Source organism: Mirounga leonina, unplaced genomic scaffold, assembly GCF_011800145.1.
Source record: "Mirounga leonina isolate KUSES-001 unplaced genomic scaffold, KU_Mleo_1.0 Mir_321, whole genome shotgun sequence".
Taxonomy (NCBI): Eukaryota; Metazoa; Chordata; class Mammalia; order Carnivora; family Phocidae; genus Mirounga; species Mirounga leonina.
In genome coordinates, this window is record NW_023270680.1 from 625873 (window position 1) to 641571 (window position 15699).

The window sequence follows — 15699 nt, forward strand, 5'->3', positions numbered from 1 at the left end:
CAGAGGCAGACACAGATTCACCGTCCGGACTTCACCCGCCTGCTCCGCTGCATGGCCACACCTCGGGGCGGGAGGCACAGCTCCACGCTCCAAAGGCCCAAGACGGCAACCGGAAGGGACGAGACCCACTTCCGGAGCGTTGGCGCCGCTGACGGCAGCTTCCGGGCCTGGCCACGCCCCCCGGCCGTGACGGAGCCGCTGAAGCTCGGCTTTCTCGACACCACGTGCGTGGAGCTGAAGAGCAACTGCCGACTATACTTAGAAAGTTCTTCACAGTGACAGAAGGCACAGGGTGTTACCAGGGAACCAATAAACAGGATAAAAAGAAGGCTGGCTCAACCCGGCTCCAATCTGCAGGAAAAACTCTTGGGGGATCCTGAGTACCTCTGAAATTTGCTCAAAGTGTTACCAGTTTTAAAATGTGCTTTTCAGTAGGATTCTCAAACAACCAAATGTGATAATTAGGTAAGGCAAGATGGAAAATAAAATTTTAATATAGAAATGATTTTTTTAAAACCGTAAGCTCTAAGAGATTCTGGCAGTCTAATGCCAAGTGGAACATCTGTGTTCCAAAATATGGGAATCTGGTTCCTCTGACGCTTCACTGTTCTCTATACAGTTTTACCCTGATTTTCAGTAATTAAGCTGATCGTAGGGCTTTTAAAATTAACGCCGATGAACAGCTAAAGCTCTTGAAAACTACCTAATTTGGTTTCTTACTAAATTTTTACATCAGAGCTTGTCCGGTGGGTTTAACGCTACCTGCAGCATCTCTCCCGTCTCTGTAGCTCTCCACTGCACGAGGAGGGGGCCGGCTTCTTAGGTGAGGTACCCACGACCTCCACGCTCCAGCCCAGCTGACGTGTTGAACTGGTCTGCCCTTTTTTTTTTTTTTGGCACTTCTTTGTCACAAAGTTCCTTCTACTTCACGTGCACTTACCTATTACCATTCTACCTATGAAAACCCAGTTGACCTTTAATTTCTAACTCCACAACCGAAGTTACCCACGTCACTCCAGTCAAGGTTGACATTCCCTTCTCTCTACTCCCACAGTACCTCATTCAGCTCCTGTTACTTTTGGAGTTTCCCTCGTGTCTCCTTAGGCTTAAAAATGGCAAAGTAAACACATTTCTGACACGTTTTCCTGCTGAAAAGTTCCCCCCAAACTACAGGGACAGAAGCTGGAAATGGAATGAACTAGGAGGTCTGTAGGGCAGCAAGCAGATGGAGGGAGGTTAATGAGTGACAGAGCCTTGCTGGGGAGGGGCAAGGTGGGGAGAGAAGCAGACTGACCTCTCCTTGCATGCGGAAGACCCAAGACTGGAGGCCCTGGCAGGGGTGGGGACGGGGCCAGAGACGAACAGGAAGCCTGGTTCAGATCGGGGAATGGCCACAGCCGCCTGCCACCACCCGAGGATCATTTTCTGGACAACCTGCTCGGCAAATACGATGTACAGAGAGATACGAACACCGGGGGCTGCCTACGAAACCGATCAGTGACACCCGGCAAGAAGCCCACTTGTGCATCCACGCACATTGTTCCTGCACACCCTTCATTCCGAATAGGCAGCCCAGATTCACAGCCCCTTGACAAGACCTGGAGCACTGAAGCTGCAGACGCTCCAGCTACGGACACATCTTCCTCGGAGGGACACGGAAACAAAACTTCCCAGAGGTAGAACCAAAGGCAGAGAGAGAGAGAGGCAGGATAGAAATATTAAAGGATCACTTCAGGGGGCCCAAGACGAATCGAAGTCCCAGAGAAAAAAAACGGTAGGAAGAAAATTACTGAAGACGCGACACAAGGAACACAAACCCAAGAGACGTGCACGCCAGGTTCCAAAGGTGCATCATGGGCCCGGCACGAGGAATACAAAGACCACAATGAGGCATGTTAGTCTGAAATTCTGGAGTATCAGATATAAAGAGAAAATCCCAAAAGTTTCAGAGGGGAAAACTCATGTAAAGGTGGAGCATAATTTTAAAAAGTCACAACCGGGGCACCTGGGTGGCTCAGTTGGTTAAGCAACTGCCTTCGGCTCAGGTTGTGATCCTGGAGTCCCGGGATCGAGTCCCGCATCGGGCTCCCTGCTCGGCGGGGAGTCTGCTTCTCCCTCTGACCCTCCCCCCTCTCATGTACTCTCTCTCATTCTCGCTCTCTCAAATGAATAAATACAAAAAAAAAAAAAAAAAAAGTCACAACCGATTTCTCTTTAACACTTGCATCCAGAAGTGGTGGAATGATGCTTTCAAATTTCTAAATAAAAATTATTTTCATTATGGAATTCTATACACAGCAGTCTACACAGTGAGTAGGGTAGATACAGATATTTAAAATTTCACGTAATGACCTCCCGTACATCTGTCCATGGGAAGAATTAGGGTTGAATGTGTCCCCCCAGCATTCATACGTGGGAGCCTTCACTCCCAATATTGATGGTATCTGGGGGTAAGCTTTTCGGAGGTGATTAAGTTTAGATGAGGTCACTCGGGTGGGGCCCTATGATGGGATCAGTGGCCGAGCTCTGCCCTGAGAGGACAGTGAGAAGGCAGCCATCTGCAACCCAGGAAGGGAGCCCTCCCGGGGAACTGAATTGACCACCACCTCCACCTTGGACTTACAGCCTCCACAACTGTGAGAAGTCAGTCCCTGCTATGTGAGCCCCCAGGCTGTGCTGGTGTGTTAGAGTAGCCCGGTAGCCCGAGTGGGCTAAGATAGAAGCTACGGAAAAATGTGCTCCCCCCGCAAAAGAGGGAATAAATCAAAGAAGCAGAAAGCTTGTGTTCAAAGATGGGTGTTGCAATGGAGGAGCGGGAGGAGGTATTCCTGGCCTCAGGAGACAGTGATGAGCAGGTTGGGGAGTGAAAGCCGGAGCAGGAAGACCAAGGACCAAGGACCCAGAAGGAGTGGCTCCAGATGGAGCTGAAAACATGTCCGACAGGTCTGACCACAGAAGTCAGAAGGTGTACTGAATTGTACAAAGAAGGAAACGTAAATACAACTAGTTTCCACTGGGCTCAGCAGTGAATAAAACGGACACAGTCAAAATAAGGACAGCCAGGAAGGAATTCACTGCCACCTGAGACCCGGCTACGCTGGGACGATGGGGGCAGGAAGGCCACGCAAGGAGCAGGAACCCCCATCTGCCCGACCGGAAGTAAAACACGTCTGAAGTCCGTGAACTGAGGTAACATGGCAGTCCAGTCTAGGTTTCACAGCTGAACTGGTTGTTTCTGGGCAGGGTGACAAGAGCGTGAGGAACGGGGACACAAGCTGCCGTGTTTACTGTAAGCTTTTCATACTACTTGACCCCTGGAGCTACTCCTATCTCCTTCTTTGAAAACCCATATACGGGTCCCTAGTGTGCTGCCTGTGGGGCTGAGCAGGCGTCCTCCCCAGTTAGTGCAGGCTTGCTGCGGGCAGGGCCACAGTGTCTTCTTCCCCCCACTCTTAGCACAGTTCTCGGCCCCCACTTTTATTCTTTTCTGGAACACTGATATGCTATCATGTCCCTCGTTCTGTATACCATCTACTTATTCACTCACTGGTCCTAAGAATAATGTAGCTTGTTGAGGAATCTTTGTCTTTTTTTTTTTTTTTTAAGATTTTATTTATTTATTTGAGATAGAAAGAATGAGAGATAGAGAATGAGAGGGAGGAGGATCAGAGGGAGAAGCAGACTCCCCGCCGAGCAGGGAGCCCGAAGCGGGACTCGATCCCGGGACTCCAGGATCATGACCTGAGCCGAAGGCAGTTGCTTAACCAACTGAGCCACCCAGGTGCCCCGAGGAATCTTTGTCCTTTATTCTTAGCTATCCCCCTAGTTTCAAGTCCTCTGTGAAGTACGTGATACCATCAGCAAAGTCAGTACTGAAGTCATTGTCCCAAACGTTGATGAACTGAGAGGAAAAGAATCCTGTTTCTTGGCTTGGGTTCCGCAGAAAGCAGAGCCTGGCTTGCCCGTTCCCGAGGAGCAGGTGTGGAGGATGGGAGTGAGACGGCTAGCAGGTGAGCCAGCAGCACTGCCGATGGGCGGCTGACATGGCCCCAAGCACGGGCAGGCTGGCTCAGTTCCACCCGAGGGTGCAAGTGGAGGCGTTTCTCCACTGGCTTCTCTCCTCCGCTAGTGAAGGAGGCTGGAGGTATGCCGGCGGGCCCGGGCTGAGGCGCCACCCCACTGTCCCTGAGTGAGGCGAGGGGTGGCTGGAGTCACAGGTGACGAAAGAGGATTTTAAAATGGCGTGCAAGAGGCATCCAACGCAACCGGAAACCCTCAAAGTTCTCGTGAGGTCCACGCTGAGCCGTGGATTCACTCACTGAGCCGACAGACCGCGCTTCGATGTCTCCTCCATCGGGGCGCCATGCCAGGCTCTGTCAGCTGTCTAGCTGGAACCGAGCTATGCCTGTCCTGCTTTCACCTATGGAACTGCCCAGAAAAGAAATCGGGCTCGACTTCTGTGACCTGTGTTTGTCAATTCATGGTAGGTTCCTAGAGATTACTTCTTTGACTTACTAATAATTCATTCACACATCTTACCTGGGACTGGCACCACATTCCCCACCCACAGGTTTGTTGTGTTTTTTTTTTTTTTTTTAATCTGTTTTCTTTTTTTCATCTCTAGCCTGGGGCCCAGAACACTCTTCACAGTTCCTGTGATATCACCAAGCTTGGCAATCTGCTTTCTAAGTCCCTTTATTGCACTAGAATGTGATTCATCTGGGTCAGAAAGCAAACTGGTTTAGTGCAGACAGGCACCCTCACATAATCTCTACACCCATCTCAGGCTTCAATTTCCTCTAATCACCATCTATTGCATTTTTTCCATTTTGAAGATCATTTTCCTTGATAGGGAAAAAGTACAAAAAGAGCTGAAGAGCTTTACTTTCTCTTTATCGGCACTTGCAGCACAAATCCCAAGCAAGAGGCCTCGCTCTCTCATTCCTTCTTGCTTTTATTTATTTTTTTGAGGGTGGCGGGGAGGGGCACAGGGAGAAGGAGAGAGAGAATCTTAGGCTAAACACGCAGCACAGAGCCTGACGCAGGGCTCGATCTCACGACCATGAGACCATGACCTAAATCAAGAGTTGGTCACTTAACCAACTGAGCCGCCCAGGCGCCCCCCCTTCTTACTTTTGAAATAAGCAAGCCCTGCACCCTCTCCCACTTGTGGACCTCAATTCGAGTCCCACTTAAGACCATCCTGGGTGGCTCCTCCTTGTCATGCTCCTCTCTAAGCTTGCTTTAATACTATGCTCTTCCTTCTTTATTTTCTAGGTGTTCTTACTAAGAACTTGGCCTTAGCCCACAGTGACTCGGATGCCTGCCTGTTTCCCCCCTTCATTTGCTCTTGGGTTTTATTAAAAGTTATACTGACTGAAATAGTTTACGCAACAAAATAGTGATGGATCATAATTGAATAGGATACATATGTTCACAAATCTGTGCTGACATAAATGACTGAATAAAAAAATAAGTGGGAGAGAAAAAATAACACGTCCCTTGCAGAGGCATTCCAACTAACTTACATATCTACCGTGCTCTCAGGGGGTGGAGCGCAGCCCTGCACCCCACGCATGTGCTGTGCCCCATAACTTCCTAGGAGGACAGCACAGATGCGGAGAAACCTCACGAAGACCACGTCAGCCGGGTGACCCATGTTAAGGTCAACAGTGGTACTAAGTGTACGCACCCTTGGTAGGACAGGATGAAGTGGCACCTTATTCTCTGTGGTCTTCCTTCTAAAACGCATAATCCCAATCTGACGGTGAGAAAAACATCAGGTAAATCCCAACAGCGGGGTCTCCCCCGGAAGACCTGCTCAGTGCTCCTTAAAACCGTTAAGACCACAGGAGCAAGGAAAGTCTGAAACACGGCCACAGCCAAGAGGCGCCTCGGGAGATGTGGTGACCCAGTGTCACGGGGTAGCCTAGGTGGGATCCTCAGACAGAAAAATGACATTAGGTAAAAAGTCAGGAAATCTGAATGAACTATGGGCTTTAGGTGATAATCCTGTATCAATACTGGTTCGTGAATTGTGACAAGCGTTTGCCACACTGATGACAGATGGCAGGAATGGGGGAACCGGGGCATGGGGTGCCTGGGAAGTCCAGACTCACTTCACAGTTTTTCTATAAATCTAAAACTACTCTAGAACAAACATTCTATTAAAAATAGTTATTGTTTGTTAAGAGTATTGCTAAAAAAGTCATACTGCCGTTGTGAGGGAAGGCCTGCATAATTCTTGATGCTCCCCAACCCCCCAATCTTGGGAAGTTTTATTTGTTTTTGAGCCTCTCATCACTCCTGAGGTATCACTGTTTAGAATCTGAAAGCACTAACTCCTATCTTTCTCTGAACTACCAGGCTTCTCTGGAAGGGCTGGGACACATCCTCCTTCTCCACGGGGCCACGTAAGAAGCTGCTGTCTCTCGGCTCCAGGCCTTTCCTGTCTGGCCTGTGACTGTCTCTGGATCAGCCGTGAATTACTGTCAACTCGATCGCGTGGTGACTAGCTGCGGTGACTGTTCCCGATGTGGCATCTTGGGGGACCTGCCACGACTGCCCGGACACATACTTTCTCTCCACAGCGACTCTCAAGGAACCCCAGAAGCAGTCTCTGCTTGGACCTGGCACGGGACCCCTCGCCACGTGCCTGGAGGCTGCGCTGCCCTCCTGCTCTCTGCCTTCAAGCGTCTGCAGAGACGCTCATCCTTTAGACCTTCCGCACGCCACCCTGGTCCACGACGCTGAGGGTATCGTGCTGACTGGAGCTGACGGGCAGGAAGAAGCAATACTCCAGATGATGCCCCCGTGAGACGTAAGGACGTCAGAGGGTGAGTTTCCAGGGTGAGGGGAGGCTGGGAGCATTAGCAACAGCCCCTGCAAGGGAAATTCAGGTTGTTGCTCTGCACACACCCTGCCAGCTACACATCGAGGGGGAGGTCTTTTGGAAGCAACACGCACCAAGTGGCTACCCTGACGCATTCGCCGAGTGGCCCATGATTGTTTTCAGAGTGACCAGAGCAAGGGAAGGCTTGGCAGCAAGTCCAGGCTCCTCGTCCACACGGGCCTGTCACCAGCAGCGTCCACACGAGGGATCCTGTACGAAGCCCCACGGAGCACCAGCAGGAGACCCCTAGGGCACACGTCGGGGGCTGAGAAAAGCAGCAGCGAGAAACCATGCCTTCTCCTGTAGGCAGTTACCGTCCTTCCGAGAAACAGTTCCTGGCTTGCTACTGGGCCTGGCAGAGACGGAGCGAACCGTGAGACGCCGAGCTCCCACCATGAACGGGGTGGCGGGGGGCTGTCCTCTGACCGCCGAGCAGCACAGCCAGCGGTCAGCAAGTGGCAACGGTGCGTCAGGGACGGGGCTGCCTCCCCTTGTTCCTTCTGCGCCCGTGGTCTCGGGGTGCCCCTCACAAACCGCTGCCGACGAGGAGAAACTGGCTTGCTTTACCGACGCTTCTCATGGCACGCCGGCCCCAGGACCGCAGGCCGTGCGTTTGCTTTCCGCTCGGTCGGGACGGAGAGATGGACGCTGGTCCCCAGTGAATTCCGGTATGAAATGAGAATTCTGCCAAACCCAACCATGGAGAGTCGAGCCGGCCTCTCAGAGACAGAAGCTGGAGGCTGAAACTGTCCGAGACTGTTCTTTCCTCTCGTCTGGGGGAGCCTTTCACTCCACTCTTCTCCATGCGTCTGTGCTCATCTCCCAGGTCTGGGTGCATCTAGGAGTTAGGACTCTGATACTTGTACCCTCAGAATAATGTGGTCATAATACGTGTCTTCTTCTGCAACTTGCTTTTTTACTTAAAAACGTATTCTTTTTTCTTTTTTAAAGATTTTATTTATTTGACAGAGGGAGAGAGACAGCGAGAGAGGGAATCACAAGCAGGGAGAGTGGGAGAGGGAGAAGCAGACTCCGGCTGAGCAGGGAGCCTGACGTGGGGTTCGATTCCAGGACCCCGGGATCATGACCTGAGCCGAAGGCAGACACTTAATGACTGAGCCACCTAGGTGCCCCCCAAAACATATTCTTGACAAACACTTCTTCTGTTCTTCTTAATGGCTACGTGGTATTATTCCATGAGATGCCTACACCAGGATTTATTGAACCAATCTCTTAGGATATGTGGGTTGTTTCTGGTACTCTGTCATCCCTGTGTGGTGTTCTCTACAAGCTTTCTTTGCTCTCGAGATGTATCGACGACTACTACTGCAGTCTGCATCTAGAAAATACTCTACTCATACCTTTCAAATGCATGTTTAACTTTGCTCCACCCATGACAACCCCCAACCCCCCTATTTCCCTGGTAATAAGGTTCAGCTCCTTCAAAGCCAAGAGCCTCCCAAGATTCACGACCGCCAGGGGATGATGCACACATAGCTCCTATTAACTCAGGAAGTGACATTACTGGATCAGGGGCCTCCGACAATCCACAAAAATAGCACATTTTTCATGTATCCCCCAACTTCGGCTAAATTTTAAATTCGGAAGAAAGTCAATTCCGTGGCAAGGGACAAGCTGAGTAGGAGTGAAAGCAGACACAGGTCTTACCAGCCATCACTGACCTTGCTGTTGGTGGGAAACCCAGGGTCAGGAGATCTGGGTCTTGAAAAAGTAGTGAGCCTTTTGGGGAATGGGAGCGAAGGTGAGAGGGGTTGACCAAGTAGTTCTTTACTTTGGGAACTGAGAACTTCTAGCTCTTTTACTATGAAATCTATGGTTACAGTTGTAAAGACTAGATTTTCCGAAGTTGCTGTCTGTCACGTTCCCCATATAGTAGTGTCCTGGATGCTTTCCTGTCCTCGTTGTGTCAAAGAATCAGAGAATCTTAGGGGTTGAGGAGAAACCGTGAAAGTTACCTCGTCTGAAGTGAATTTACCTAAGTCATAGGATATAAGGTCAATTTACAAAAATCAGTTGTATTTCTGTATGATGACAAAAAACCAGTTGGCAAATGAAATTAAACAAGAACAATTCCTGAGAGTCCTGTGTAGCTGGCACCAACTGCAGGCCAAGTGGCCCTGAGAGCCCAGGTGTCCTCTGCAGGCCGCAGGGGCAAGCTGCTGGCAAGACCGCAGACCAGGCTGAGGGAGGGATGAGGACGGCCCTGGAGCAAGGGGCAGAGCTGGCCGAGTCTGGGCACCTTTCTCCCAGGACAGCCCTGGACGAATGGAGAGGCAGGGGTGAGCTCACAAGGGCACCTTCCCCTACCACGTCCTGCCGAGGGGCCAGCTGAGGCCAACCTGGCAGGGCTCCTGCCTCTCCGGGTTCTCCCCCAGTCCTTCAGGGGGTCTCCCGGGAGCACACCCTAATAAAGCACCGACTCCCCATGAATTCCTGGTCAGCGGCTGCTTCTGGGAGCACAAGTGAAGCCACTCCCTTGTAAAGATTTATGTACAACCACAGATACTAGATCCCTACGTGTATATGCATATTTATCACGTTGGATGTAACCTGATCGTTGCAGTGAATGTATCATTTAGGACTTTTCATATATGATTGTACATCATATGGGTATAAAATGAGCTGCAATAAGCAAATTTTAATACCAAAATGATAAGGTTCAATTTTTTCTGCTCAAAGAGATCAATAAAGTTCTTTCTCGAGAGATCATCTACCTTAGTAATTTTTTTTTAAACAGTGCTCTTTAAAATTAATTTATTACATATTCTACTAAATAACTAAGAGAAAAAAAGATCAGGATATACGGAGGGAGGTGGTAGAGGTTAATGGTTAATAACTCAGGCTCTAACATACCAGGCAGACCCCATCATTCACCAGCTCTGTGGATTAAGTCACTAAATTCTAGGATTTGTGGACTAAACTTTGTGATTTCAGTTCAATGACTCTAGAACGATTTTCCTTATCTGGAGAAAGAGGACAGTAACAGCACGTTCCTTCCACGGCTGCCACGGGGACGGAGAACGCAGACAAAAGCTCAGCGCGACACCCGACATGTCTGCTGGTGTCGCTGGTTGTGAATTCCCCGACGAAAGAGCCACGCGGACGGCGTGACAGCAGTTCGTGAAGACCGTGCACACTTACTTGTAATGTAGTATCAAAGACCACAAGCTTTGAACTGGTGGGAACGATGTCGTAACACTTGTGTGACCTCATGAAGCGCATGTAAACACCACTTTCTGAGTCTTCTGCTAAAAAGGAGAGAAAAAAGGCAAATATCAGCAACAACGAAGGGCTTGCTCATCAGCTGGTGAGCACGTATGAAAACCTGTGGCCGAAAGACTTATGGACACCGTGACAGGTTTTCCCATAAGCGCGAGAAGGCAAGGGCGCTCATGCGTGCAGATCCTATCCAACACCGCCCTGGAGATCCTCACCTGGACAGTATGGCAAGGAAAAGAAACAAAGGCGTACAGACTGAAAAGGAGAAAGCAAAACTGTCTTTATTGGCAGATCATGATTTTTTTTACAAAGAAGATACCAAAGAAATCGACAAAAGAAGCTCCCAGGCCTAAAAGAAATGAGTCGAGCAAGGTCACAGGATGCAGCATTACTAAAAATAAAGAAACACGTAATTTACAAATAAATAAACAAATGAATACATAACAATAAACACTAAATGAAAATACGGATCTACCCAAGGAGACAGGGCACTGAAAACGGTAACTATGTGGACAGATACACAGATTCTTTAAATCTCTGTAAATGTTAGTGACAGTTGGCAAAAGGATGGCAAGGATTCGTGGGGGTTCCAGCATATTTATAAGCGAACGGCGTGGTGCCACCATCCAACCGATGATGCAGAAATCTGGGCTTCCTCCTCATCACATGACCTCTGCCACCCTCCCCGGTTTATCATGGGGCCCTGCAGAGTTTATCGCAAATCTCTCTGTAATTCATCCACTTCTCCCCACCTCCACGGCCCCTGGCCTGGGTCTGATAAATGCCCTCACTTCCTAACTGGTCTTTCTGCGTTCAGTCCTGTTCTCTTCAATAGCTGTCCACACTGCATCCAGAATGGTTTTGCCAGATGCACATTTGATCACGTCACTCCGCTGCTGAGAACACTTCAATGGGTTTCAAAAAAGACAGAATCCCTGGTGTAGCCTATGAGACCCGGCCTGAAAGGTGTGGCCCCTCCGACACCCCAGCCTCGCAGGTCACGGCCCGCACCCCAGTGCGCGTCCAGTCACCATGTCTTCTCTTCATCCCTCCTAGACGCTAGGCTCTCTTCTTCCATGGGCCTTCAACCACTGTCTCCTCCATCTTCAACATTTTGTCCATTTCTTCTTGGCCCCGTTAAACCCTCCTGTGCTAGACTGTGCTCAAGGCCATGACTGAGAAGTTGTGGAACCAGAATTTAAACCTGGACGCCTCGATTCCAAAGCTGCGTTCCTATCCGGGATGATCACCCACCGCCCCCGCCAGCAACGGCCCAACTCCTAACCGGCCTTCATGGTTGAGGGTAAAGTATACTACTTCCAAGGGACTTCTTCGACAACCTCACTTAGCCCACACTGATCTGTACATTTTGGGAAGACTGAGAGTATCTGGGAAATATCTGGGAAGAAAAAAACTATTGTTTAGTAATTACCAAAGTAAGTGTTGGACAGCGTGACACTAACCAAGTTCCTCAACTGTGGAAGGGGCTCGTTATCCCCTGTATGTCCTACAGTAAACGCTCCGCATACGCTGCCTGGTTTGCCAATTTCATGACAAACTATGCAAACACTCCCAAATCTCTATTTCCAATCCTGACTGCTCTCCCAGGTCCTGGAATGCATAACCCTACTGCTCCACGCACCTCCCGGCCAGTTCCTTCTCAAGCATCTCCCTGCCTGCTTGAGCAAGAGTCGGCCATCCTGGTCTAGCATCCATGAACCTCTTCATTCCTCTACCTCCTGTTCCCATGTCCAGGCAAACAGCTCCCTGCGAAGTTCCCGACTGTATCTAATCTCACTTTCTTGTATTTGTCCATTCTGCTTTAACTTAAACATCCTTCTCTACACTTTGTCCAATTTCAACCCAACCTCAAATGCCGTATTGTCCACAGAATGTTCACTATGGGCCAAGCATTTTTATATCGTATCCCTCACTTAATTTACATAACAACGTTGAGGGGTATGCCTTAACTTCTTCGCTTTACGTATTGGAGCAAACTGAGATGAGGAGAAGCTGGGGAGCTGGCCTAAAGTCAGGATTTAAACTGAAGCAGGATTTAAACCTACATCCAGGACCCCAACACTTCCCGAGAGAACTCTGCAGCTTCATCAATGCACGCACACGTCGGACAGAGGCCTGTGGAGTGCTGCGCTCCATCAGGCAAGGTCCCTGGTATTGAGATGTGAAGGTGAACACAACAGGCAGTCTCTGCCCTCCAAGCCCACGTGCTGGTGGAGAACGATGGCACCCGGATATATGCCACGTGGCAGGAGAAGCCCTGGACCATGAGAGATCACCTGGGCGGACAACCAACCCTGGGTCAGAAAGGCAAGGAAGTTTAACGACCTCCTCCTCTGAAGACGTGCGGACCTCGACCTATACTTCTCATCAGCAGTCACTTCACATCTCATTTGTAGTGATCTGTGCAGCTCTAACTCTTCTCCTTCTGGGCCGATCACTCCTTTGAATGGCCAGGACTTTGCTCATCTACTACATTAATGAATTTAGTTAATAACCACTTATTGCCTATGGTCTCTGTGTGGTTCTCCGAAAGCTGGTCAGTTGGATTTGTGTGATCCTTCTCTCATGATCTCAGTCTTGGGGTGATGTGTCTTGGGAGGGAGACCAAAAGGTCAAATGCCATCTCAACCCACCATAGCAAGGGCACCTGTGGCAACATGACTCACCACCCGGATCGCCTGGCTCGGGTAGTGTCAGTCAGGTTTCTGCACTCTGGTTACTCTGACCTTCTGTCCTGCAGTCTTTGCAAGAAAGTCACCATGTGCAGCCCTTACTGAAAGGTCAGGAGCTAGGCTCCACCTCCTTGAGGACAGAGCATCTCCATACGTTATTTGGAATTATTCTGTACAGAATTATCTGTCTGTCTGTATCAGACAAATACTTATTTGCGTCAGGAAGCCCCCGCGGCGTTCACCCCCCCGACAGCTCTGTGTGCTGCTGGGGAGCATGCTCCAAGTTCGGATAGCCTTCTGCCCTGCTCTGACTTCCTGCATGCCCCCCCCGCCGCCCAGACTTCCCTGCTCAGACACATGGCCTCCACGTCAGCCGGGAGTCTGTGGAGAGCTGGGCTCTCTGGGATCTCCTCGGTGAGGGCCACTTCAGTCAGCGAAGGCGGTGTGAGGGGGCTCCCTCGCTCTCTGAGCACACCCCAGTCTCCATGACGGGGGGGACATGTTTCGTCCATCACCAGAGTCTGACATTATTAGCATGGTACTTGTTACAGATCACAAACTGGTAAAATAATGACGAACAAATTCCATTCGTTATTCAGAATTGCTCAGTTTTGATCCCTCCAGGATAGCACATGACATTCAGCCATGGCTCCTTACGCTCCTCTTGGCTGAGGCACTTTCCCGGACCTTCCTTGTTCTGATGGTCTTGAGGAATCCCTGGAGGCACTTGGCAGGAAGCCCCTCGGCTGGGGAATCTGACCTGCTCCTCACAGTTAGTATGGCTTTGGAGAAGGACCTACAACATTTTTTTAAAATGTAAGAAGCCTGACCAAAGAAAGCAAAATGTTAAATATGTAAATGTAAATATGTAAAACAAATTATAGTAAAATTTATTTTGGTTTGTAATAAGGATAGAGATTATTACTGCTGTAACAAAACCATACCAAGAACAAAGGTATTAGTATTTTAAATTAGGAAAACAAAGTGAACTATTATAAAATGTCAAGGCTTCCCTACATTGAGTATAAACTTTCTTTCTTTCTTTCTTTTTTTTTTTTAAGATTTTATTTATTTATTTGACAAAGACAGAGACAGCGAGAGCAGGAACACAAGCAGGGGGAGTGGGAGAGGGAGAAGCAGGCTTCCCCTTGAGGAGGGAGCCCGATGTGGGACTCGATCCCAGGACCCTGGGATCATGACCTGAGCCGAAGGCAGACGCTTCACGACTGAGCCACCCAGGCGCCTGAGTATAATCTGATTATACGTGGCACCATCTGTATTATTTTCACTATGAAGTTTCAAATTACAACTGAAGAGATACAATGAAATGGAAAATAAGAGTAATGTGGAGTTAAACTAAAAAGAAAAAAAGGGACACCGGGGTGGCTCAGTTGGTTAAGCGTCTGCCTTCGGCTCAGGTCATGGAACCACGGTCCTGGGATCGAGTCCCACCAGGCTCTCTGCTCAGCAGGGAGCCTGCTTCTCCCTCTGCCTCTGCCCCTCCCCCCACTTGTTCTCTTTCAAATAAATAAATAAAATCTTTAAAAAAAGAAAGAAAGAAAAGAAAAAAAGAATAAAAACCAAAAAACCCAAACCATTCAACAGTAACAGGTTGTTTGGAATGCATTATTAAAATTTCTGAGAATGTAAGAAGTTCAAACCCCCCTTATTCAAAGGATAACTGGGGTTAAGATATTATCAGGGTTCCATTCTGGCTTTTTATGTCACTGGCCAGAAGCAGGATTACAGAGCATTACACGGGCACTGGCGTTCCTGGGTATGAGAGGAACCTGCTCGGGGACTGATGTGAAAGCCCACCACCCCTCCAACAGCACGCCAACCCACCGCTAGGTGAGGGAGCTGTTAACAAGCACTACTGGGAAGTAGAAAGTGTACGTCCAAGTGTTTAATTTCTGAAGGTTGACAAAATAATTTTTTTTAAGATTTTTAAAAAAGATTTGTATTTATTTATTTGCTGGGGCGGGGGGAGAGCACAAGCAGAGGGAATGGCAGGCAGAGGGAGAGGGCGAAGCAGGCTCCTCGCTGAGCAGGGAGCCCGATGCGGGGCTCGATCCCAGGACCCCGGGATCATGACCTGAGCCGAAGGCAGACACTTAGCCGATTGAGCCACCCAGGCGTCCCGGCAAAAGAATTTGAGAATGCAGTATGTAAGTTTAAATGCAAGCAATCGTACACGCCAGGTAGGACCGCGTTAAAGCAAGCGTTTGCCCTCGAGCGGATCTGACCGCACACCCCTCTGACAAGCCCTCACGACTGCACCACACTGCACATCAGTGGAGCTTCCCAGCCACCTCACCCCACCTACCCTCCCAGCCTCTCTCCTACCGCACCCCCACGAACTGTCCACTCTCAGATCGCACAGATACTTCCTTTTCAAAGGCTTTTTTGAAGTTTGGGAATTTGAACTTTGGGAATGTGCCCCTTGGGTTTCTGCCTCTGCTTTGCTCATGCTGTTCTCTCTTCTGTGAGCGCGCTTTCCCTTCCCATGTTGGCCGACGGAAATCCTGCCTGCCTTTTGTTAGTTGAAAGTGGCTCCCCAAAATCTATGCCCAGCTGGAACATCAGAATGAGAGTTCATTTGGAATAAGGGTCTTTGCAGATGTAATTACAGTAAGGACCTTGAGATGAGATCGGCCTGGATTAGGCTGGGCCCTAAATCCAAAGACCCCTGATCTCATAAAACAGAGAAGATGAGACAGAGAGAGAGAAGGCCATGTGAAGACGAGGCAGAGCCTGAGTGATGCAGCCATGGGCCCAGGGATGCCGAGGACTGCAGGCAACTCCCAGAAGCTGAGAGTGAGGCAGGGCACAGACGCCCCCCCAGAGCCACCGGAAGGGACCCACGCCGCCAAC

General features: G+C 49.5%; 1 protein-coding gene across 6 annotated transcripts in view; it reads right to left on the reverse strand.

Moving 5' to 3' along the window:
- Window positions 1-15699, reverse strand: part of PRKAG2 (protein kinase AMP-activated non-catalytic subunit gamma 2) — a 177928-nt gene that overhangs the window by 29640 nt on the left and 132589 nt on the right. For 3 of the 6 annotated variants that reach the window (XM_035029842.1, XM_035029845.1, XM_035029844.1), the window contains one exon: window positions 10055-10158. In XM_035029842.1, coding sequence (XP_034885733.1) covers window positions 10055-10158 — 104 coding nt within the window. Of the gene's footprint in view, window positions 1-10054; window positions 10162-15699 lie in introns of all 6 variants that reach the window. The other 3 variants (XM_035029841.1, XM_035029843.1, XM_035029846.1) reach the window with 1 other exon arrangement.